Raw genomic sequence first — 27,643 nt, forward strand, 5'->3', positions numbered from 1 at the left:
CCTAAGGGTCTCAGGAGTGCAATTTGTTTTGCACACCTGTGACCCCTTTTCAGTGGCGAGCGGTCTGAAGTCCGCTCTCCGCTGACGTCACGGGAATCAGTCCAGGCACTGTGTCATCCCCACTTAGGAAGTCTGGTTCTGCCAGCTGCCTGGACTCATGGCAGTCTCAGCCCCTGAGCTCTCCGCTCCCCGCCTCTCCACAGCTCAGCTCTCCAATAAGCGTGGAGGAGCAGAGCAGGAGAGCTGCTGACTGACAGTCAGCAGCTCTCCTCTCTGGGAGCTGAGAGAACGGAGCTATTGGCGATGTTCGGGGGCTCAGTTCTCAGTGAAGAGGTGGCGAGGGACAGATGCTGCCTCCACCTAGGTAAGTATAAATAACCCATAAAAAAAAAACATACTTCTCTTTTAATATGTATTGGTATTAATTTACTAACTGAAATAGGCTGTTCACTTTGCAAGGAAATTTTCACTTTGCTAGGGATTTTTCCTTAACTTAGTTAATGTGGTAAATCTCAATTTGCAATAAATAAAAAAAAAATGCAATCATGTGCAAGGGGAAAAAAACAAAAAACAGTATTTTTACTTGCACGTAATTAGATAGTGGAGGTCAGCAGAGCTCCATCTCATTCACTAAGCTAAGGGAAAATTCTTTTGTTAGATAAAATTCCCTTGCAAAGTGAACAGTCTATTTCCCTTTAGTAAATCAAGCCAACTAAGTGTACTTTTGAACAAAATCAGTTTGTCTTAATATTCACTCTTTCTCCCAATTTCTAGTGCCACATTGATAGCATATTCATATTTTTATCAAAATTAAACTTCTAGTTTGACTGTGTAAATTTGTATCCCAATGAGCTCAGTCTATTATTTGAATTAGCTTTATGTCAGGGGTGGCAACATTTTGTTTTCAAGTTACTGTCTGAAAGGAATAAGATATTTTAAACTGGCACTGTCTTCTAGACATTACAATTTAGATCATTTAAACTGGTTGTAAACCTCAGACATGAAATATGAAAAAAAACACATCCTTCTATACTGTGTATGTGTCTCCAAAGCTGGAAAATATGACTGATAAAACTAGAAGAGTAAAGCAACCTAGATTTGCTATGGGTATGCATAACAAAATGAATGCCCAGTATCAATTAACAAAAAGTAAGCGTATAACAATCCTCTAAGACTCCAAACCTGGCAGTAATGCAAGGGGCATCATTAAGGATGATGCCCTGTACACACACTCAGAAATTCTGACGGAAAAGGTCAGATCGGATTATATTTTCGGAAAATCCGATCGTGTGTGGGCCCTATCGGACTTTTTCCGTCGGAAATTCAGACGGAAAAAATTTGAGAGCAGGACCTCAAATTTTCCGACAACAATATCCGATCGGAATTTTTCTGGTCGTTTGTAGAGAATTCCGATCGGACAAAGTACCACGCATGCTCAGATCAAATTACAAGACCAAAGCTATTGGCTACTAGCTGCAACATAGTCCCGTCGCAACAAACGAATGTCATCACATTCCGAACTATAGGATTTTCCGATAACTTTGTCTGACCGTGTGTATGCAACACCAGTTTCAGACAAAATACATCGGAAAAAATCTGACGGATTTTGTTGTCGGAATGTCCGACCGTGTGTTCGGGGGCTAAGGAATAACTCACTTAAATCTGTCCAAACAAGTGTCTAGTAGATACCCTGGGTATGATAAAGTTTCAAAACACAAAATCATAAATTATAATATAATAAATAACTATAAATAATTCTGAAAAATAATAATATAATAATAATTAAATTTATTCAATAATGTAATCAACTCAAAAACATTAAAATGTGCTCAGTTGCAGAATTGTTGCTGTCATCACTTTCAGTGTCTGATGATGAATTTCCCCACTATCGCTCAATTCTGCAAGTGATTCTAATTCATTATCGCTGTTTTCTAGCTGGTCTTAGCCCACGTACACACGGTCGGAGATTTTGCCAACCAAATCCGTCGGATTTTGCCCATCGGATTTAGTCCGACGGATTGTGTCCAAAACTGTTGCATACACACGGTCGGGCCAAGTTGGCAAAAAATCACATCTTTCAGAACATGATGACGTAATTTCGTTACGATGGGACTACATTCAGGCTAGTAGCCAATAGCTTTGATGTAGGAATTTGATCTGAGCATGCGTGGCACTTGGTCCGATGAAAATGCTCTACACATGATCGGATTAGGTCCGTCCAGCCCAGTTGGTCGGGAAATATTTCCAACATGTTGGAAAATTGGGTCGGACGGAGATTCGGACGGAATCAGTCCGATGCATACCACACACAGTCGGATTATCTGACGACACAGTCCGATAAGACTCATTCCAACAGATTCTCCGCCAAGGGCTAAGACAGCTTTTGATGTAAAGGGACACTTTTTGGTTGCTATGGACATTCTCCAGTTTCCAGGCAGAAAGAACAGTATATGTAATATAAGACTGTATGCAGTGCACTGACACAGCATTAGGGACAAAAGGGAGGTGAAATAGTTTGAAACAGTAATGTAATCTGTAAGAATACAGTGTACTGTATGTGTTATGTTTCTTGCACTTTTTGAATTTTCGCCGTGCTCCGTTCCCGTGCGTCGTGCAGCTCACAGGGAATGAAGCCCGGCATGCAGAGCATTGGGCGGAAGACACAGGCGCCGCACACAGCGTGAGGATCCTGGAGACAATGTAAGTAACTTTCCCTGGATACTGCGATGCAGCCCCTTTTGACGTAAACAGGTGACCCACCCCCTTTTGACATTGCATAACCTCAGGGGGAAGGGCAGACGTTTATGTCACTGGGTGGCCCCACCCTCGGCTATATAACAGCTGTCAATGCAGAAAGCCTGCAGTCAGCAGGAGCCTCCCACGGAAGCAGAGTTTTTCCTTTTTTTTTCTCAGTCCATTGGACGCTGTGATTGAAGATGAATGGACATCGCGGAACACTTTTTTTTTAAAATAAAGGACTTGTCCCAAACTATTTGCTGTCATTTTTACAATTTATACACTTTTTTGGTGAATGAGTAGGGACACAATGTATCCGATACCCATTCACATAGGGGGCGGGATCTGGGGGTCCCCTTGTTAAAGGGGGCTGCCAGATTCCCATAAACCCCCCGCCCACAGACCCCCACAACCGAGGGTTGTGGGGATGAGGTGATTGGGATAAGGTGTTTTAGGGGGGATCCCAAAATGCCCTCCCCATGTTGAGGGCATGTGGCCTGTTTTAAATGACATTTTTTTCCTTTTACAAATGTCATTTTGCTGCTCTGATTGTATGGCTGCTGTATAAGCAGCCTTAGATAGTGGGACGTGAACTCAGCCCCTTGAGCTATGATTTGCCAAATGCACCCTGCGAGCTGGGATTGGCCAAAGCATGCAGGTCAGGTGCATGCTTTGGCCAGCAGCCGATTTCGAAGTGCATTGACGGACTCGCCGTTCATTAGGACGCATTCCACGGGCGCTCAAATTTCCCACGAACGCCCTATAATGTTCAGTATTCGAAGAGCGGGCATACACACTTACGTTCGACTTGAACATTGGGCTCTTCCCTAGACATCATACAAAGAGAAAGCAATAGACATGAGTCATACTAGTAGAATAAAGTAATCTGGTGGGAGCAGCAGGTCATGGAACCAGGCCCTATATAGGGCAGCCGCTTACTGAAAGTTACTAATAACCAATATGCCTAGTGATCAACCATCAAATAAGTGTGTCAATTAAGCTACACAATATACAGCATTGTTGGGAAGAAAAAAAAAGCAAACATGGAGAATGAGAAAGAAAAAGGGAAGAAAGTAATAAGAAAAAGAAGAAAGAGAGGCAGGAAGTAAAGATAGAAGAGGAGAGTCTTGTCCATCCAAAATCCTCCCACTGACCATGTATCCAAACACTATTAAACATCCGGTACTTGTAAATTAGAAAGCCAAGGCTTCCTTATCTTGTCAAAAAGTGTCAAAAAGTGCCTGTTTATCCCTTAAAATGCTCTCAATCTTTTCATTAAGCATGATCCAAGTCATCTTGCATTTCAGCAAAGCTAAGTTGACTACTGGGTTTTTCCAAGCCGTCGCGGACACTAAAAATATAAAATAAATTAGGGTCTGCGTATGTTTTATGATGCTATCAACTGACATGATCAACAATGCAATCCGAGGTGTCCCTAACAAAATGAACCTGCAAAAACGTCTAACATTGGGGCACATCCACCATGTGAAGGGGCGTTTGCATTGCTAGGTCATCACTTTTGTAGAGAGTGTAAATAATTCAGAATTTGTTGGAGATGAAAGTCTTTAGAGTTGCATCTCAAAATGCTGCACAAAGTATCAGCTGCCGGTCAATGTGGGAGAAAAGCAACCTGATCCAAATAGATTTAGTGATCCATAAGGGATAGCAAGCAATTAGCAAACATTTTTGGAAACAACTTCAAATCATTATTAATGAGTGATATTGGTCTATAATTGGTTACATCACTAGGATCCTTATGTGGTTTTTGGAGTAGGGTGATATAGGCTGTATTGGAGTATATGGGACCTGCTTTTTGGATCGAGTTGAAATATAATGTCAAAGGGAGGGCTAAAAGATTGGAAACTTTCTTGCAATAGAGGGCCATATGCCCATCTAGACCAGGTTCCTTGCAATACCTCTTCAATCGTGGATGTGTCCCTTTCCTCAAATCAGGGCTCATAGCTGTTGGATATGTGAAAATGGGCAAACTCAATGGAGTACTGTGTCTTTTTTCTGTTGTCACTTTTCTAATCCTGACACCTGCTGATAGAACTAAAAAGCAATCCACACTTCTGTGCATATGTAGAATGATCTACAAAAGAATTGGCTGCAGATACACAGCTACAACTTATGTAGGATGATTTGTTTAAACTCTGTGTAGCGCCTAATGCTAGTCACTTCACTGGGTACTTGTGAGTGTTTACAACCACTTTAAAATGTTTTACACAATGTTTTCCTTTGGGGATAAAACAGCAAAGCCAAACATATCTGATACAGTATAGTTTTAAGCACATTTCTCTTCCCTTACTGCTACATTCAACTCTAACCATCACTGGTTTCAGTTTTTTTTTTTTTTAATGCACCATTAGAAAGGAGCTTGTAAGACAAGGAACATGGAAATTATTGTTTTCTATTTATTTTTGATTATGCAGTCCCTGAGTCTGTCATCAAAGACCTGGAACAGGTATACAGGATGGTGGGTCAGACTTTTCTGATTTCACTGGCTGCATACTTGTTCTTGGTCAGTGATTAACTAGGTAGTGAAACCAGGAGAACTGCTTTGTGCACCTTTAGAAACAAATCAGTAATGACACATTTTCTCGAATTCACAAAAAGTAAATGAGTCCTTTTTTTAAAAAGCGGAAATGAAGTTCTGCTGTAACTCACTGCGAGAACAGTCTTTTTAATGCAGAAGAGACATGCAATGTTTCTTCTGCATTAAAATACACCCAACTACCTAATCACAGTGAACTCCGGAATTTAAGCTGAGCTGCGCATGTGCTGCTCAGTTTACAGCAGCTGTCCCAATCCTGTGTGTGGACATGACTGCACATTATAAGTCAACCTTTTAATGATTTTACTAATCTTGCCAAAGTGTCCACATTTGTGGATTTCTATAATCTGCAAAATAAACCCAATCAAAGTTTAATGTTCAAATGAACCAGTTAATAAACAAATCTGTATTTAATATGCATTCTTTAAAACTATGTTGGCGCTGGCTGACGACGATTACTGGTCACATATCTATTCACTTAAGAAATTTGTAATCATAATGGATAATGGTGTTTTAGTATGATGAATTATGATGTTCTGTGGTCTTTCATATTTGATGAAATGATAATGAATTGCATTACTTTGATATTGTATTAATATGTTATGTTTTTGAATGGCCACTGCAATTGTTAAATACTGAAACAATGATTATTTATTATTTTCATAATATTTAAATGCTGAAATAAATCAGGCATTCCCCACATGTGCAACAACCACAGTACATGGTAAGTACAAAAACTAATAATAACACATACTTTTTCATCAAGGCCAAAGAGCACAAATGAAGAAGACTGGGAGGTAATCAGAACTTTAAGGTTGAGTGCCAATTGCAAAGGAAACAGTGGTGCTAAAATTTTTCAGTAGCGGGTATGTTAATCAGCTGCATTATTGCCCTATGACATTCTGTGTACCAAGCATTGGTCGAAGTGAAGCTTTTGTAAAATTTAGTTACAGTTTTTGAATTTTAGAAAAAAAAATATTTTAGTTGAATCAGAAAAAAAAAAAGAGAAAATAATAAATCAGCTTGCCCAGGCTAATTCATACAAATGCATTCGATCACTGCTTGCGGTATGATTCTAATGAAAGGAGTTAGAGTGGTGTGATTCTTTGGAGCGTGATTTCATTGTTGTGTATGTCATCTATTTTATTCATTATTATTTTTGTTCTGCCTTGTGTTCCATTTGTGAAGCAAAAATCTTTCATTAGAAATCAATTAGTATATTTACATGAAAACACACATTCATTTTATTTGTATTTTTATCTTTTTTTTTTCCCCTTCCCAAGAGGGTATTACAATTAGGTCCATATGAACATGTATATAAACTACAATTATAGTGGTTTTGGGGCTACTTTAGTACTTCATTATTTTGAAGAAAAAAATAATAATTTTTAAATAGATGATTTATATCTACTATTAAATAAAATCTTTATTTTATAAACAAATATTTAATACAAGGTGCACCCCTGACACTGGTGTCACAGATCATTCTGGGTTTTCAAATGCAGCAGGAGTTGTTTACTTTCAGGCTTTCTCTATATAATTTAAACATTCTATTGGGATAGATAAGTCACTCTTATGACTCATTCAGCTGCACATGTGTAATTTAAGCTTTAGCCTGATAAACACATGAAAAGAACCCCAGAGCTTCACCTGCTGAATGTACATTGTAAATATATGGGACTATTAAGTAGCCATATTTCATATTTAATTAACTGCATTAAAAAAAGTAATTCTGAACATCATTAATAAAGTGAAAGTATATGAAACACTATATGTTCCCTTTAAAATAAGCCAACCTTTGTCTTATTTGTTTAGAAAATAACACATATGCCTTTGTGATTTAAGGGAATGTATAGTATTATGTATAGAATTACTTTATTAAACAGAATGCATTTTTTTTTTACATTTTTAACATTTTATTTCCCATTATTTACCACTTATCCGTAATTCATATTTATCATTTGTAGCTAACAAGTTGTGTACTCCAGCACACTTTCCACTTCTTTTGCTAGGGGTTTACTACTTTTATGAATAGCTTGGGCCATTGAATCATCTGCAATTTTTTTTTTAGAAAACACACACCGATAAATGGAGGGACACACCCTTTTCCTCTGCTAGCTCATATGGATTATCAGCTAGAGAGAGGCAGTCAAGTTAGCAGTCAATGCTGGACCGTATTATTAGAAATTTAAATGGAAAAAAAATCAGTGCATACAAATTTTTTTTTTTAAAGAAAAGTTGTAAGCTGAACACTAGAAAAAGATCTCACAGCTCCTCAGATATGACAGTGCAATAAATCAGTGCAGTGCAATAAAAGTCCACTCCCTAAAAAAGAGGGATATCATAACTGGACCTTGTTGAGCATTTGTGGACTATCTGTGATATCGTCCTTATTATTAGAAAGCCTAGTGTGTTCTGCAAGTTAAATATCATGGATGCACATTGAAATAAATGTTTATTTGTAAAGTAAAGACTGTAAACAAGTAAAGAAAATTATATAAAGTACTTATTTATAATTTAGAAATGATTAATATCAATATATTAATAGATATAATCAAAATGTAAGGAAAACTATCCAAAACTAATATAGTGTCCCCAGTAGTCACTAGTAATAATATATTTTCATTATCAGGTATTACCTTTCTTTTATATTATTTAGCTTAAGATAATAATAAAAAAAAAGGCATGACACCGATCAGGTATTTTGGTTGTTATCTTATAATTGCTTCAACTTTCCCTCTGTCATTTTTGTTCTGAATAATGTGTAAAAACAACATACACTTCACTTATTCAAATATTTCCAATGCATGCCTCACATTCTAAGAGTCATGTCTTTTTTAGATTAAACGAAAAATATCAGTAAAATATCTATGGCATATTAATAGTTTTAGACTTGTACATCAAAATAAACTATTTAATACATTTTAATATATGTTTACTTGATAATTTAGTAAGCAGTTATTCATTTTTTTTTTTACATAAAAGCCCTTTAGTATGGATAATAAGTTATTAAGTAGTTTAGTCTATTTTAAATATTGTATAAAATATAATGATTTAATTTTAATAATTTTTTCAAGTTAATGGCACATTAATATAAATACATGCATTCTTTTTCACTACATTGACATTTTCTATAAGCAAATGAACATATATATATATAGATAGATAGATAGATATACCGGTAATTATAATTATATCTTCGTAGATTATGATCTACATTGTACCCTCTACTATTTGCATAACACAAAATCACCTCACCCCAATTTCTAAGGCCAATCCGTAGAATAAGAATTAAGGCCCTGATTAATGATGCCATTAATTCTGAACAGATTTCTATCATATCTCTTTTGGCGGTGGCCCTTGGGTATGATCAACTAGCTGCTATTAAGTCTCTAAGGACCTTAAGAGCACTGAGACCTCTACGTGCATTGTCAAGATTTGACGGCATCAGGGTAAGAGCAATATACACAGACAGGGAAACAGTGCTACTTTTTTTAATAGGTGTATTCAATTTGTCAAGCTGGACTTTTAATAAAAATTGGGTAAGAAGACTAACATTTTTCTTACAGCTTTACCAACAGGTTTAACATTACTTTCTAATATTTTTCACAGCTTTTCTTAGGTTCACCTGGACTTCCTGGAGTATCTTAACAAAACATAAATTTCTTTAATATCTAAGTACCAAAATTGGAAGATCAATGAGATTATTACTTTTGTGTCTTTGTGTAGGTGTCATTGGTTAGCTTAGTAGCTAATGCCTTGGGCTACTCAGAATTAGGGGCCATAAAGTCCCTTAGGACACTGAGGGCATTGAGACCTCTGAGGGCCCTGTCACGATTTGAAGGGATGAGGGTAAGACCACCTAAAAGACGCTAAGATAATGCATGCATAGAAATGAATCGTGCATGTGAAAAAAAGCATACGATATGATAAATCCATGCAGAGATGCTGCAATAACCTCATACATACTGTTTAGCACTAACAGATATGAGGTAGGATGCTTTAACACATTGCAAAACCATATGCTCTCACAACATACCAGCTTTTTTTTTTGTTAATATTTGAGTCTATTCAACAGAAATTATATAGTTAAAGTAAAGCTAAGTGAGGTTTAGTGGTGTTACATTTATAATACATTTAGGTTAGTGTAAATACCACTAGCAATATTCCAAGAGTTACCAGTACTAAGGTTGGCACCTAATAGTATTAGGACTAGTAGTAATCTGCATTGTTTCTTGAACAGTGGCTCCTAGGTGCAACCAAAGTTAATTTTTTTGAAATGCGATTTTTGAATATTAAGGGCAACTATTATTAATAATAGCCAAATTGCCTTTTGGCAAATGGATGTCATGACACCTTTTTAAGCTATATTCATAAATGGTGACAAACACGCACAGTTTCATTTATTTGTTCTAAATGAAAACTGGATACCCCAGTGAAAAGAGGTCTTATTTTGCTTTTTTTTCTGTTTAATAGACCCTTTGATTTTTGTTACTTAAGGCTACTAGAAAATAAATGTATTTTCATCTGATGCATGGATGCACTGTCAGTGTTCACATATTTGAAATTGGCAATAAAAACTGAAATATAAGCATTCCCTGACCACTATCTGCTGCCATATCATACGTGTTGAATCGCTGTCTAAAAAATTTAACACATCTGCTTTAATTAACCTGCCCATTAAATGTACTGAGCTGTTTGTATACAAGTTAATGGACACATCTGCAGACTGACACACAAGGGTGCTTTAAGAATGTATTTATCATGATGATGGCATGGAACCCATTTTCATTGTATGTACAAGTACATTACCCAACTAATGTATAAGGTGAATGATTTAAATAACAAAAACTAACTTTACATTTACCAATGGTTTAATTATTTTGATCATTTTATTTGTGTGACTAAAAGACACAAAAGAGGAAAGGGCATAGGTTCAGCAAAATGTTTAAAAACATAAAGATACGTTCAGGTGTCTTTTGCATATAGTTAATGGCATTGCAAAGACCATGGTGGTGATTTGCATAAGAAGTTGCAAACTGAGTATTCACAATGAATATTTATTCATGTGTAGCACAATTTAAAAGAAGAATTTTCTTTGTACATGATTAGATGATGGAAATGATCAAAGCTTTACCATCCTAATTGAAATATGGACTTTCTTAACTGCAGGAGAGTGTGGGACCCGAAAATTGGTAGTACATCAACAGATGTTAGGTGATGTTAGGCTATGGAACATGAGTGGGAAAATTAATGGACATGGTGGAGAGGTGAGACAGTGGGATCACACTCTCCACCTTGTCCAATGAGAGAACGGCTAAATCTGTGTCTGTAGTGCATGTTCAAATGTTAATGCCATAAATAATAACATTTTATAGATTTTTACTCCAGGAGTATATCATGAGTTTAGCAATTCTATAGAAATGCATAAAAAATACATTACGATTTAACTAATTAAACCCATTCGATTTTAGTCGACTTAAGCCCCATACACACTATCAGTTTTTCTGCTGAGTTTTTCCTTCAGGTTTACCAAAACCATGTAGTGCAAGGGCCTCCCTGATTGCATACAAATTGAAGCCCCTAAGGTTTGACCTCATTTTATATGGTTTTGGTAAATCTGATGGAAAAACTCAGCAGAAAAACTGATAGTGTGTATGGGGTTTAATATGTACTGGAGATTGAGCGACTAAAATATGACTAAAACTAAAACAATTTTAGATGACTAAAGTATGACTGAAACTAAAATGCCATTTGAGGCAAAAACTAAATCGAAATTTGACATTGAAATTAACAATGCCTGGAAGCAAGTGGAGATCATTGGGGTAGATGTGTCTACTTCATTGATTTCCAGTTTATCAGGGCCATCGAGCAGCCATGGTATATACATATTTATATTGGCACAAGCTGGACCAATGTAATTATGTATAAAGTACCCATGCCTAGAATTATTCTTTAAGGGATATATATTGAGAAAGCCTTTGCGCTACTAAAAAAAATGTTTCCAAGCAACTCAACTAAATGAAGAAAAAATATCAGTAAACAAATAATAAATATAGTGAAAATAGAGTGCGAATAAAACCCACCTGCTGCAAAACCTAAAAGTGTTCACATAACACAACAAAGAATAAATAGTGTAAGGTGATCTTGCGCATTGCTGATAGGATAATCCTACATACAATGTGATCAAAAAATTTGTAAAAGGGACAAGATATATGGTGGGTATCTAATGGTGTGAAAATTTGCATCCAAATAAGTCTATATAAAAATAGGCTCATATAAAGGTCCACTTCTCAATAATGTAATATCAAAACCCAACTTCCTTCTATGGTGGATATCTAATGGAAACGGAGCTCCCAGAACTCTCACCTCAAATCTGCAAAGAACAAGCATCAACACCGGGCCTCTTTCCTTTTATCCATTCATCCTTCAAAATGGTGTCCTCATCCAGGAATAGTACACAAGGTGAATTCCAGTATTGGACAAGCCGTATCTGGCCCTGTAAACTCAAATGGTGACCAAAATCGCCACAGGAGGAGAGGAAGGAAAAGGATTGCCTCCACATAGTGTAGTATGCTAAATATTAATAAGGATTTATTAAATTAAAATAGTTGGACTCTTACATAATAAACAACATGAAAAATGCAAAATATGGCGTTCTGAGTGCCTTCTCACTCTATTTCCGGAATCTGGTCTATGTCCACTTCCGGCTACTCCCTATGCGTTACATCATCACGTGACTTCATCAGTCCCAGAAGTGAAGTGAGAAGGTGCTCAGAACGCCATATTTTGCATTTTTCATGTTGTTTATTATGTAAGAGTCCAACTATTTTAATTTAATAAATCCTTGTTAATATTTAACATACTACACTATTGGAGGCAATCCTTTTCCTTCCTCTCTTCCTGTGGCAATTTTGGCCACCATTTGAGCTTACAGGGCCAGATATGGCTTGTCCAATACTGGAATTCACCTGGTGTACTATTCCTGGATGAGGAAGCCATTTTGAAGGATGAATGGATAAAAGGATAGAGGCCTGGTGTGGATGCTTGTTCTTTGCAGATTTGAGGTGAGAGTTCTGGGAGCTCAGTTTCCATTGGCTATACATCATAGAAGGAAGTTGGGTTTTGATATTAAATTTTTGAGAAGTGGACCTTTATATGAGCCTATTTTTATATGGACTCGGACTTATTTGGATGCTTATTTTCATACCAGTAGATACCCACCATATATCTTGTCCCTTTTACAATTTTTTTGATCACTGTTTATTTATTTATATCACATTGTATGTAGGATTATTCTATCACAAATGTGCAAGATCACCTTACACTATTTAGCCTTTAAGGGATGCCAGTAGTGAATAGGTAAAATGCTCTGTATGTTGTTGGATTGTGTTGATATAAAGGGAGAAAAGGAAGAATTTTTGACGATAACAGAATTTAAAGAAATAATTTCAGAGAAAACAGTTAATCCAAAAACTGTTCATCCCATGTTTATGTAAAGTAAATGCAACAAAGATAGCTAAGCAGTGTAGCTAATGGAATTGTTATCAATATAACACAGGATTTGTACACTTTTCTTAGTGCGTTACAAAACAAAGGGAGACCACACCACAAGATGAGAGGGTTTAGAGGGTTCTTGAGAGCTTACAATCTAAAAAAAGGAATTTATATATATTGATAATTGTTAATATTATTATTATTGTTGTTATCATCATCACTATTTTCTATACTACAGGACAATTAGCTTTAAACATCAATGTACAGACGCTATGATAACTAACATTGCACATTTCTTGTGTGTCAGTCAATATTAAATTCATACAGTAATTTTTGAGAGGGCACGTGAACTAAAGTTTTTGCTTTAAAACAGATAACAGCATAGAGCTTATTCTATAGCTAAAATTCTCAGGAACAAAATCCTACAGATTTTGCTCAAATTAAATATATTATTTGAACCACCAATCCACAGACTAAATGGAAATTTAATGGAAAAGGTTTTAATTCTCATTTTTACTATTGTAATTGTTTGTGAAATTTTATGTGCAGCAAGAGTCTCCATTGATTTAATCAAAAATACAATATTTCAATGCATGCATTCAATGGTTAAAAAAACACGTAAGCATGGTACACTGCTTGATTTTAAAGATAAATAAGACAACTCAACTTTAAAAATGATAAATAAAGTTGAACTGTCAGATATGCATGCTCACTGGCTTGTTCTTGAATAAAATTGCATTTCAAACTTCAAGTCCAATAAAAATAAACCTGTGAATAGAACCAATTCAACCAGTTTGAGTCCTACATATAACTAGTATAATGCTCATTTTACAAATTTTAACATGTACATGTGTAAATTTGAATATATCATAGAAATTAATAATTTCTTGCATGGTTTCATGCAATAATAAACCACTTAGGTTATAAAAACATAAAAAATGCCCTCAGATAAAAAAAATTGTTCTTCAGTAGCCCTGATTTTATACATGCTATTTTATATATTTTTTAAAGCTCTGTAAGATTACAGTTACAGTACTATATTTTTTCAATGTACACGGTTGTTTTATTGCAAAGAATGTGTCTCTGCTTTTGTTTTACTGTACAATGTGCCATTAAATGTTTAGGAAAGTGTAGGAATGTCTGCTGTACAAAAAAGAAAAAGACATTTTAGTAATTATTCTGTATACTTTGTGAAGTGTTGAGTCATTTCTCAGTGCTACATAAATGTGGATAATCCAACAGCCTTAAAAGTGCCACACTTCATTTACAAAAAAGTGATAAAATACATAAACTTAAAATAAGAAAAATTACTGGTACCTGCCTGACATCCTTTGATATGAAAATCATAGGATGTGGGTAGAAAACTGTTGGCTAGAGAGTGGCTGCATTCTAATGGATGCATCCACTAAGGTACTTTGGGTGCTGGCTGTCAGAATACAGTAGCCATCAGTGGACATTCCTTCATCCCCAATGATTAGCATGAATTGGGAAATTGATAGATTTTTCTCATTCATTCCACAAGCTTGATCAAGAGAAATCTTACAGTATACGGCCTGCTTAAAATGGTTGTAAACCAAAGTAAAAAAAAGTCATAATGAGCTAGTATGCATAGCTCATTATGCGGGCTCTGGCGATGTGATTGGCCGGAGTCGCGGTGACACCACCCCCACGCATGCACGCGGGAGCCGCCGGCAACAGAACAATCTAACTGAAGCAACGGCATATACGTGCCATTGCTTCAGTTTGCTTCAGTTCTCATGTGCCGATGACATCGGCACATGCAAATACAGGGGATATCTCCTAAACCGTGCAGGTTTAGGAGATATCTAGAGTAGCTAAAGGTAAGCCTTATTATAGGCTTTCCTGTAGCAAAAAGTGTGTTGTAAGGGTTTACAATCACTTTAAGTTTTTAAAAGGAACAATTGGTATCTGGAGTCAGTGATGCCTCTGGTTGATTATCAATTGATTTTTTTTTATATAACTACTTGATTTCATTTTAAAATTTGAAAATATCAACTAAACAGCATCAATGATCTATACATAACACTTTCTGACATAAAAAATACGAATTTTCAGAAAGAAAATGAACATATTATAAAACCAATATATATAATAATGATGTTTTTTTTTTATCTGTAGTGGAGTACATATTCATTTTAATATCTACTATTTAAAAACATAATTTACAGGGAAGCCTTTCTCTTTTTACTTAACTTAAGTTACTTTCAAAATATACATATATCTATTAAATATAACAATTATTTTGTTATCCATTATTATTGATCTTGGTGGACATATGCAACTAAATTTAGATTTAGATGTATCTGTTTGAATGCAGGCTTGTGTTTAAAAAAAAAAAAAAATTTTTTAAATATTGTAAAATATCCTCCAGCTATACATTGTATGACTGTCAATGGAATTTTGGCAAAAAACTTCCTCCATAGACTGTCACATTCAATCACACAAACGTGGTTCGGTTTATAATAAGTAGCTTAAATAGGAATTATGCAAGGGTTTCCGCTATTTTGCAGAGTCCTATAGAAATCTTGACTTCAGTAAACTGAATTTAATATAATGTAGCCTACTGGGGTATGCACCACCACTAGCCTTTCATTACCAGGCTATTTTTTTTCAGTTTTCATTGCTGTTATAGTTTGGCTGACAGTTACTCGATCATGCAACACTTTGCCTAAATTTGTTTCGTATAATTTTTTGAGACAGATAGAGCTTTCTTTTGGTAGTATTTAAAGGGCTTGTAAAGTCTCAGTGTTTTTCACTTTAATGAAATCTATGCATTAAGGTAAAAAACCTTCTGTGCTGCAGCAAGCCCCCAGAGCTCCCCTTTAACCTACCTGTACCCGATCTTTCCTGCAACAAGAACAAGCACATCAGCTCCAGATGCTGTTTTGGGTCCTCATTGGATAGATTGATATCAGCAGGAGCCATTGGCTCCCGCTGCTGTCAATCAAATCCAGTGACACAAGAGATGGGAACTGGGCCAAGTCCTGCTGTCTGTGTCAATGGACGCAGCAGAAGGACTCGAGGGCGTGCCTGCGCGAGTGCCTCCTTGGAAAGCAGCTTTCCGAGGGGGCACATGAGAAGAGGAGGAGCCAAGAGCTCCACCGAGGGACCCCAAAAGAGGAGAATTGGGGCCGCTCTGTGCAAAACCCTTGCACAGAGGAGGTAGGTATGACATGTTTGTTATTTTTTTTATTTTATTTTTTTAAAAACCCTCTGGTATCACTTTTATAACCACTGGGTTGTTATTCTATACTGTACAAAGGAAAGATACCAAAAATTGGGCTTGCTTAAACCTACCTTTCATTTTCTTATCTTTGAAATAAGATCCCACAATCATTGGTAGTCAGTGGCACTTTAACTTCCCCCACCTTAAAAAAAACACAATAATCATTGGTGGTCAATGACACCTCAAATCCCCACCTTTAAAAAACAATCCCACACTTTATGGTGATCAGTGGCTTTTTCATTGGAGGTCAGTGGCAATCTACCCCCCCCCCCCCCATGCTTGGAAATATTCAGCGCATTCACAACAGAGGAAGGGGTGCTTCCTTTGTTGTTAATGGACCAAATGTTTCTAAACACCACTCGTGTTTATATTTCAGATGTGCTTACACTTGTGATTTCTTCAGAGCTATCACAAGGTACAAAGCCACTTTGATGGGCTCTAAACATTGTGAATGTAATCTAAACTGTCCAGTAACCGCTCAGACCATAGCCATTCATAGAAACACTGGCTGCCCGAGTGTGTTTTCTAAAGTAACGCTGATAAATGGCGCAACAGAAAAGATGGAGGCATATGTGGTATTTTAAAAGAAGGCCTACGTTTTTATTTATTTATTTATTTATTTATTGCATTTATGTTAAGGGAACAGAAAAAACTTGAATGTACTGCTGATTTTAAACACATTTCAGTCTTTGTTATATTTTATGTAATTTAAGATTGATGATTTTATGAGCAGGATCCAAGCATGGAATTCTATGATTCCCTCTCTATAAAATATATATCACAAGATCTTGCAATGTCACAGTAAGTATTTAACACCAACATGGCAGACAGTCCATTTGAAATATTTTTAAATATATAATATTATTAACATTAGCACTAACATATTAAACACAGTTTATCTAATTTAGTTAACAATATTAATTATAAAAATACAAAATAGCATTTAGATATTATATTCTCTTCTATTTGGCAATAAAGCATTTCACCAAATTATCATTTTATGTTGTCTCATTAAAATTACATATGAGCATGAGACCAGATTCCTATATTTTAAGGACAGCGACATCAATTTAGAATTAATTATTTATATGCCTTTTAATGACTTCACAAATTCCGTTCAGATACTATGGCTTATGACTGAAGTTTGAAATTGAATGCAACAAATATTTTGTCTAAATGGAAAGAGTTTTATTTGTTAAGAATGTTTCCATATAGAGAATGGAATAAAAGTCGTAGTGAATACATCATTACTGCGTGCCTGGCTTTATGCACAACAATAGTAGCTACTAGTACAGCAGTTTGTGAATGATTCATGTGAAGCAATTGCTTGCATTAGGAGTTCTTCATTTCCAATAAAAAAAATCACATCTGCATGATTACGTAACACTTTCTTTGTTCTCAGCTGTCATCTGTTTAAGTTGTGTATTTTGTTTAATTATTTTGTGAACTGTATTTATTAAATTGATACAGGGTCATTGGTTGGCACTTGAATCAACTTACATTTTCACCAAGCTAAAAATAACATTGCTGAGAAAAAATGCAGGATAGGATTGGGACTTTACATGAGGCATGTGGATGTGTATAATAATATATATGTAGAATATAAATACATTGAATGTCAGAATCCCTTAGGGGCAATTCATGATATCAATACTGGTGAACATACTCAATCAATAGAATCAAGCATTTATGATATAAAGAATATAATCATAAAAAATCAACATAGTTGATATAGTAATAATACATTTAATAATAAATAATTAATTCCTAGACATGATTTGTGACAAACAGTAAATGAGAATCATAACAAAAATATATTAGATACAAATGATAAATACATAGTTCACATGATTGATACAGACAATGAACATGATAGTTTGTTATAGTTATTGGAGCAAGCTTGGCTTGGCATCCCTGGATGAACACTCAGCGCGTTTTGTGGCCTGTTGCCAGTCGTCGGGAGTTGGATGCATGGGTTAAACTACAAAGTAATGGAATATTTGATAAGTTTAATAGCTGCTACTTATGCATTCCACCCTAAAGATGAAGGAAAGGGCGATATCTTTACTACTTACAGAGCGGCCCATAGATTGGAATTAGCTCCAAAGGTGGTCGGTCTGATGTGAGTAATCTCACCCTGGTCTGAGGCGGAACGCCCCCAGATAAGGACTAAGGGGGAAATGCAGTCATGGAGCGGGTTTGACAGCCCCTATATAAAATATAATGCATGCAATGTGCATAAATGGCCTCTGACAAATTCTGTGTAATAAAAGTGAAAAGAAAAATCGGTAAATACAATGGTGTAAGGAAATAGACGAGGCTGGGTGAGGCAGGTCACACTCACTGCTAGCCTCTAAAAATAACACTGAATTATATTAATAAAGCTGAAAGGTTACATTTCATCTCTATAGCCAGCATGTAATGGAGAGTTGTAGAACTAGCACTCTTATTGGAGGTTTCGTAGACATGTTATATATTTAGGAGGGTTTTCTCATCAGTCTATAAAGAAAGTGTAATGATTATGTATGTATATAATAGGAGAAGTAAATCTTTCAATTAAAGGGTTTATGGTATAAGGTTGGGCAGCTTCCGATGATAGCAGGCCTTTTCAACCACTGGGTTGCATACACAGGGGCAGTCATGTCCGTTTCAATGCAGCCAAAAACCTAACTTGCCCTATAACTAGCATGTAATGGGGAGTTACAGGTTTCTTGGACAAGTATATATTTAGCTAATAGATGGCCAAATTTTTGGATATTCTAATTTTTTGTTGATATTTTAAAAGACTTGTCCCTGTTCTTAGATGAGAACTTCCAGCAAGGTGGAAATTTAGGTGCATGATATTCAAGAAGTTTTTTCACCACCTGGCTATGGGAGTCCCTTTCACATTCCTGGCAATGCATACATCCATATAATAGATCAGTGAAATTGCCCAACTGTGTGGTGTTAGCAAATGACCCTGGTATCTAAAATGTATGTCACATTTATTTCAGTTTGTTTGCATGTTTATTTAACACATTTATTTACAGTATGTATTTAATTACCTTTTAATTTGTCTTTTTTTCTAACGTGTGTTAAATCTCGAGCTATGTAAATCATAAGTGTTTTTTTATATTTTATATTCTGTCTTCTGATTTATATTTTTGTTTTTACATTATTGTGAAACTCCTTTTCAGTGTTTATTTGTATGTGTTTAATCTTAGATATACATTCATTGCTCATCCCATTTTCACTTTTTCAAAGGACTATGGAAGCTGTTGGTAACATGTATTTCCTCCGTCTCAATTTTTGTACTAGGTGGTTGTAAATGCCCTCATAGGTGCCATACCTTCCATCATGAACGTGCTGCTGGTTTGTCTAATATTTTGGCTAATTTTTAGCATTATGGGGGTGAACATGTTCGCAGGAAAATATGGCTACTGTCTAAATGTCACATCGGAGCAATACTTTGATGTTGAGGTGGTCAATAATAAATCAGAGTGTGACGCCCTGATAGCAGCCAATAATCAAAGCGCAAGATGGAAAACCGTCAAAGTGAACTTTGATAATGTTGGCTTTGGTTATCTATCTTTGCTTCAAGTGGTAAGATATAAATATAAATGTGTTATATTTTACTGTGTAATTCAGTTTAACTCACACAATGCTGCACAGGCTTTGTGTTTTTGATGATCTGTTATTATGTGACACTTTACTAATTGTAAATCTCTCTTAAATTGTTCTTGATGCACAAAAATGAGTTTAGCAATTGTATTTGTATTATTTGTTGATTAGCTTAATAATCATATTTGCTTGCAACCAATATAGAGTATTTTATAGAACTTTACAAACATCTGTATATGATTTGTATTTTCTTAGCTACAAAAACATTTGCCAGCACCTTACTTAAAGTGTTGCTAAACCCAGGACCCTGCATATATGGTCTCCCACATAACACAGAACTAGGAAATGCAATAGTTTTAGGAAATATAAACTACCCCTTCTCATCAGCAGTTAGAACAGTCTTGTGACTTCTATTAGTGTCCAGCAGAGCACTGGTTAAAGCTTGTGGGAGGAGATTTAATTCTCCCCTGATTGTCCTATGAGACTGCAGGACCCCTCACCCCCTGTCTGGGGGGAGAGTGCTGATTGGCCCTGTGCTAATCACATGCACTCTCCCAAGAAAAAAAAAAAACTTTCTAGCAATACCCACCAAACTGAGCATGTGCAGCTTGCCCCAATACTCTGTTCCATCAGGGATTAATCCCTTAGGTTCCACAGTGAGTATAACAAGCATGCTTTACTGCCTATACTGATTGTTTTTACTGTTGTGGGTTTAGTAACACTTTAATAACAGCCATATCAACCATTAAGACAACAACATCTATAATAAAGAAAAAAAATCCTTAAATATGATGTGGTATATCAATATAAAATAATCCACATAATAATTATAATCTAAATTAATAAAATATCCAAGAAAATATTTATTATTGGTTTGTGAGATATGGATCATATGTCCCTGAGACTAAAGCAAAGGACTGAGAAAGAAATATTAAATGAACTACAAGCTTTAGTAGACTGCTGACAACATATGCAACCAACATGTATGTCTTCATGTCAATCACGTAATCCACTCAATTATCCACTCCAGTGCCAGCTGGAGCTCCCTGAAGTGTGTCTAATTCCCAATGGTGAAAATTAAGCATGGCTCCATCTTCTATCACACAATGTACTGTACAAACTGATAGGGTGCCTAAACACCCTATTAGTAGCTCTAGCATTGTCACATGGCAGAGTGTGCCAATGGCTATGCAAATAATCATGAGAAAATTTGCATACGCACATCTATTTATATCTGCTGCAGCTTGTCATTTCTTTTCCATATAATCAAGCTGTAGCAAGCCCCAGGGGCCTCGAAAACTGAGGCACACAATATTCAAACATTTTATGCAATAAGGCGAAAAATCTCCTGTGATTCAGCTGCCCCCCCTTCTATTTACATGAACTCGATCTTTACAGTGACAGGGATGAGCACACCAGTTCCAGCCAGTGTTTTGGGTCCTGATTGGATATATTGATAGCAGCGCAGCCATTGGCTTCTGCTGCTATCATTCAAATCCAATGATGCGGGAGCCAGGGGAGTAGCCGAGTCCTGCTGTCTGTGTCAATGGACGCAGCAGCAAGAGTTCCCCCAAGGGAGAGGGGCTCTCCAATGGGGCTCTCGAGAAGAGGAGGAGCCAATCGCGCCACTGAAGGACCCCAGAAGGGTAGGATTGGAGACACTCTGTGCAAAACCAACTGCACAGAGGAGGTAAGTATGTTTTTTGTTTTTTAAACAAACCTTTACATAATCTTTAACTTCTTGCCACCCACATAGCACATATATGCGGTGACTCTCTATATCTGTCTGTGGGCTGCAGGGGTTTCTGTGCTGACTGTGTATTCACAGTACACTCTCAGGACAGAGAACAAGCTGTCAAAGTCAACCTCACTCTGTAGTAATGATCAGGAACTGGTGGGGCCCGATCACATGTTCACCATGACAGCCGATCACAGTGGTCACATGGTTACACAGACTTTCCAACCCGACCGGGCATTATAGTCCACCCAAAGGGATGGGTGGTAAAGAGTTAAAGAAGCTAAAGCCACCTTAAAAGTGTTGTTGAGGCAAAGAAAAAGCGCTGAAAATACCTTTCGTTAAAAAGAAACTTTGGTCATTTCTAAAAAAATGTAAAGCCAGCAGCTACAAATACTGTAGTTGCTGTTTTTTAACAAAAAAGGTACTCAGGAGTCCAATGCTGTCTTCACCCAGGCTGGTTCTTCATCGTGGTAGGGCAGCTGGGACTTCCTGCTGTTTCAAATCTGTCATCCCACAGCGAGATGTGCTGCATTTGCAGACTGATCCTGCAGCCTCCTTGGATGTGTGACAAGCCCCGGGAGGTTGCGGGCGGGAAGGGGAGGGTGTGAGAAAAGTGGGAGTACCTCTCAGAGATAGGTATCCCATAAAAAAAAACTATTTCCAAAGATGGTGAGGTTAAGCTTGGGGGGTAGTGGTTGCAGGAGAATGAGCAGAACTTCCTATTTTAAGTTTTATTAAAAGAAAAAAAGCAATAATATTCACCCAATGCCACCCAAGTGACTAATAGCCTAGACATTTGAACATGTGATTGCTGCTAAAAGAGAATCGGTTAGTCTGAACTGTGATCCACCACTTTGGCCGTGATCGTATCTTCCCAGAAAGACAATTAAAAAGGCTGTATATTTACACAGGAGTATACTGTAGGTGTAATAGTATTTATTATATAAGGAATAAACATAGTAATTTATTTGTGTTTTGCTGTTTTAACATAATGAATACTTACTTCTTTACTAATAACGGACTTAAAAATGAATACTATTATTTTCAATTTGCAGGCAACATTTAAAGGCTGGATGGACATTATGTATGCCGCTGTTGATTCTAGAAAGGTCGGTGTTGCTTAATTTGGTATATAAAAATTCTCTAGATATTCTTTGAGTAAAAAATGTACTTTAAATATACAGACGTTATAGTTGTATTGTTCTAGGTATGTTTACATAGGTTGAGCCTTAGGAGATCTGTTATTGTATTTTTAATAAATCAATAATAATCAAGAACAGTACATGTGATCTATTTATAATCCTTATGTCACACAGGTTGCTCCAGTCCAAAGCAGATTCATGCCCATTTTCAATATATGCCCTGTATGCCTTTAGCATTTGAAGATAAATGGGTTTATGAAGAATAAAGGCATATTACAGGGTTTAACCAAAACCACTTCATATGATCTGTGTTACTATAAAAAGGAGTTTGAAGGGAGCTAAGAAGTAGGTGTGATTGAGTTAGGAGAAACACTGATTCATTGCTTTGTTGCTGCTACATTTTTGCATGTAGATCAGTCTAATCTGCAAAGAATAGTTGGCTACACACAGGCCGAATGTTGGGAGGCAACGGCCAGCTAAAAAAAAAAACAGCCAACATTCGGCGCATCTGTATGTCGGTCTGTCCAACAGAAGCCAGCCAAACACTCGATCAGCACTCACAGCCAATGGCAGAGAGTGCTGGTCGGTGTGTTCTGGCGAGGGGGTCCCTCTGTCAAAATACAACAGCTCAGCAGGAGAGATTGCTGAACTAACCTCACATGGTTAGTACAGCAGTTATGACCGAAACTGGAAGGTTTTTTCCGTTTAACCTGTGTGGTTGAACCAACAAAAATTAATAGTGTGTACCCGGCTTAACCCTGTTTAGGAATCTAGACAATCACAAGTTGTGGTATAAAACAGAACGCGCACACATAGCAATTGCACAATTTATCATTTTATCCCATTGCCAGTCCTTACAGGTCCTGTATATATCCAAAGCTGCTGTGTACATGACACTAAACAACAAAGCCTAGAGCACACTGGACTGCACAGAAAATAATGTTAATAGGTACCAACAAAAAAATAAATAAAAAAGTTGAACACACAATACCACAAAACCACTGTATACTCTCTACGATATGAAACAAATAGCCTCAGGATGAGCAACACTATTTAAAGAAAATCTATGGACTCACCTTACCAGTAGCTGGAGGTTTTGGGGTAGTTTAAGAGCTCCAGGAGGTATTTGAAAAACAACGTTAAAACCATTTGACTAATAGCGTTACTCAAGGGCAACATTTAGTGCAAATTAAATTTCCAAAGCTCACATCTCTTAGCTAGAATGCTAGTTATAGCTTGTATACTTTTTCCAATAGATCTGCCTATATTATATGGAATCTAGTCCCTAGATTTCTTATTTATGCAACAACAATGTACTGCAAAGTTTTCCATCTGAAATCAGTTGTACAAACAGCATCTATTGGCTCAATGCTGTTGATTTGATTTGGCATTCGGAGAACACCATACTGCTTAGACAGCACAGTTCCACTACAAATCCTGGTCTGCTTGTCATGTAACATGTTACATCAGCAATCATTCTTCTCACAAGTCTACTTCCCAGCATTCCTTGGCAATTATGTAACAGTGCACTAAAAAACATTTTATATGAATTTAGATGTACAAATGTGCAAGAAGACAACACGTTGGCTTGAGGTTAGGTGGGTTACAAGGTGAACAAGAACGCTCATTTACATACACCGATCAACCATAACATAATGACCACTGAGAGATAAAGGGAATATCTTGTTACAATCGCATCTGAAAATTGGTGGGATATATTAAGCAGCAAGTGAACATGAATTTGATGTGGTGAAAGCAGAAAAATAAATGGGCATCACAGTTTGTTGTGTATGGGGCTCTGAAGCCCTTAGTGACCCGTGTCCACAGCCAAAAGCTTCTACAATGGTCACATGAACATCAGAACTGGACTATAAAACAATGGAAGAAGGTAGCCTGGTCTGATTTATTATGAATTATGTTTTATTTTACATCCAGTGGATGGGTGCGTGTGCAGTCTAATTCCACGTACACGCGATCGAATTGTCCGGCGGACTTGGTCCGGCAAACAATCCGGCAAACAATCCACCGGACTTTATAACGAACGGACTTGGCCACACACGGACACTCCGAAAGTCCGGCGATTTCTAACACAATAACGTACAGCACGTATGACGGGACTAGAAAAAGGAAGTTCAATAGCCAGTAGCCAATAGCTTCCTTCTCGTACTTGCTTCTGAACATGCGTCATTCTTAGTCCGCCGGACTAGCACACTGACGAACGGATTGTCCGCTGAAAGCCAAGTCCGGCAGCCAAATTTTGAGTCAAAACTACTTTCTAAGTCCGCTGGACTTCACGATGAAAAAGTCCGCTGGAGCCCACACACGATCGAATTGTCCGGCGTGTGTACGCGGCATAAGAAGGCAAGTTGGCAGAGGCAGTGTGATGCTTAGGACAATATTCTGCTGGGAAACCTTGGGTCCTGCCATTCATGTGGATGTTACTTTGGTGTCCATGCCTCAATGGGTCAAGGCTGTAGCAAAAGGGGGCCATACTCAATATTAGGAGGGTGGTCATGTTGTTATGGCTGATCTGTGTATATAATGTATGTATTTTATTTTTTATTTTTTTACTGAATAAGACTTTATTCACTTCCAGGTAGACGAGCAACCAAAATATGAAGACAATCTATACATGTACCTTTATTTCGTCATTTTCATCATATTTGGATCCTTTTTCACACTTAATCTTTTCATTGGTGTCATCATTGATAACTTTAATCAGCAGAAAAAGAAGATAAGTATTATATGTTTACTAAATGCTAAAAAATATTGTTTCTGTTGGTAAAAATCCATATAAAATAATATTTTTTCTAAATTGTAGTATAAAAAATTGTTATATGCTTTTAATTTTCATAAAGCTTATGGCCTCTGTTGTTTTTTGTTTTGTCTTTCTTATTAACTGTTGTCTAAAGCTGGATACAGGATATACAATTTTCTTTAGATTATTTTCATTTATATTTACCAAAACCATTTATTATGAGGTTAAACCCAAACACTTTAAATTTGTATGCAACCAGGCAGGCCCTTCCACTACATAGTTGAAGGTGAATCTAAAGGAAAATCTGTATAGTGTGTATCCAGCTTAGGCCTTGCTGGGTAGGATATCCATCACTTTCTATCCTCTGTAACATTTTCCAAAGTAGGTAACTTTATGCTTGCATCAAAAATCACTCACATTACATGCCTTACTGTTTATAAAAGGAGCTGATCTCTTGATTACCTGATCCCATGGTATTCTGAGAATACCTGTACTGAGAGAAACATGCATGCAGCCATCATGAAAAACTTAGCTGTCCTGGCTGCTCCAATAGATTCACTTGTTTCTGAGTCACTAACCTGGAACATGTAGATTGGAATTTTTTAACTTCACTACAACGCCAATGCCAGCTATAACTGGAAAGTGTAAAAAATCAGGCTCACTTCTGCACAGAAACCAATCGGCTTTCAGGTTTTATTGCCAAAGCTTAACCACTTGCCAACTGTATGCTGTATATATACGACAGCAAGGCGGCTCTCCTGAGCAGACTCACGTACCTAGTATATGATCCTGCACTTCCGGGTCTGGGGTGCACGCTGCCAGTGCCCTGCTACCTCTGCGATTAGTCACAGTGGGAGGTGATTGGCAGGTATGGCAGACTCGATGTCGGTGCACTGACAGAATGGTGGTCTGCCTATGTAAACCAGGCAGATCGCTGTTCTGTCACTACAGACAACATGGATCCTATGTCTTTGCTAAGCAGGGGCACCGATCCATGCCTTCTTCTAGTACAAGCACCTCCCCCACAGTAGTAAAACACTGGTCAGGCGCACATTTAACCTTTGATCAACCCCTGACATTAACCCCTTCCTTGCCAGTGTCATTAGTACAGTGCATATTTTTTTTGCATTGATCACTATATCCCCAAAAAGTGTCCAAAGTGTCAATAAGTGTCCAGACTGACTGCCGCAATATCGCAGTACCCATATAAGTCGCTGAACGCTACCATTACTAGTAAAAGAATCAAAAAATAATAAATAAAAATATCTTGTAGTTTGTAGATGCTATAACTTTTGCAAAACCAATCAATATACGCTTATTGGGATTTTTTAAACAAAAATGTGTAGCAGAATACATATTGGCCTAATCTGATGAAAAAAAAATTTTTTTCAATGTTTTTATTGGATATGTTTTATAGCAGAAAGAAAAAAATTTTTTTTTTCAAAATTGTCAGTCATTTTTTGTTTATAGTGCAAAAAAAAATAATGCAGAGGTGATCAAATACCACCAAAAGAAAGCTCTATTCATGGGATAAAGGACATCAATTTTTTTTAGATACAGCACACAGTGCTGTATTGCAAAAAACGGCCTGGTCATGATGGGTGTTAAAGCTGTTAAAGTGGTTAATGGTGTTAAAGTGGTTAATTGAACAAGCTGAGGTTAGAAGTTGATTGGTTTCTATGCAGAATTGAGCCTGATTTTGTACTCTTCAGCTTTAGTAAATAAACCCAATTATGCTTGGTCTATGTCAGTAATTCAGAAAATATTGAAGTCAGAGACAGACACTTGTCAATGGTAGCCCCCATTTTTTTTCTATTGCCTAATTGTTACTGAAAAGAATACAGTAACAGTCATGACCTTGCGGTATGCAAGTAATAAAAAGTGACACAGCACGGATTTGCATGTTAGTGGCAAAAAAATGAATTCAACCAAAAAGTCTAATTTTGGGAAGCAGATCAGTAAGCATGAACCATCCAGATACTTAAAGGAGAAGTCAAGCCTAAGTTTTTTAGGCTGGGCTTCTCCTCTTGGTCACAGGAGTGCAATTCGTTTTGTCACTGCCATGAGTCGAGGCATCGCTTCATCCTGACTTCCCAAAGTCTGGGTCCTCCAGCTGCCTTGACTGATGGCAGTCTTGGTGAGCTGTGGAGGGGCAGAGAGCGGCCATCTCAGCGGCTCACCAAGACTGCCATCAGTCAAGGCAGCTGGAGGACCCAGACTTTGAGATGGCCGCTCTCTGCCCCTCCACAGCTCAGTGCTCCAATGAGCGTGAGCAGAGAGGAGAGATATTGACTCAGCGATGTTCGTGGATCGGTTCTCAGTGCAGAGACACCACCTAGGTAAGTATGAATATACAAAAAAAAAAAATCCA

At 36.9% G+C, this 27,643-nt stretch overlaps 1 protein-coding gene across 4 annotated transcripts in view; it reads left to right on the plus strand.

Moving 5' to 3' along the window:
• The window catches only part of LOC143923736 (sodium channel protein type 2 subunit alpha-like), a 200,634-nt gene that overhangs the window by 162,529 nt on the left and 10,462 nt on the right, over positions 1–27,643 (plus strand). For all 4 annotated transcript variants that reach the window (XM_077447559.1, XM_077447561.1, XM_077447558.1 and 1 more), the window contains exons 21-24: positions 9,020–9,142; positions 19,332–19,616; positions 22,428–22,481; positions 25,111–25,248. In XM_077447559.1, coding sequence (XP_077303685.1) covers positions 9,020–9,142; positions 19,332–19,616; positions 22,428–22,481; positions 25,111–25,248 — 600 coding nt within the window. The remainder of the gene's footprint in view (positions 1–9,019; positions 9,143–19,331; positions 19,617–22,427; positions 22,482–25,110; positions 25,249–27,643) is intronic.

The sequence above is a fragment of the Lithobates pipiens genome, unplaced genomic scaffold, assembly GCF_037356315.1.
Source record: "Lithobates pipiens isolate NorthernLeopardFrog02 unplaced genomic scaffold, aLitPip1_a1.2 Scaffold_22, whole genome shotgun sequence".
In the NCBI taxonomy this organism is placed as follows: domain Eukaryota; kingdom Metazoa; phylum Chordata; class Amphibia; order Anura; family Ranidae; genus Lithobates; species Lithobates pipiens.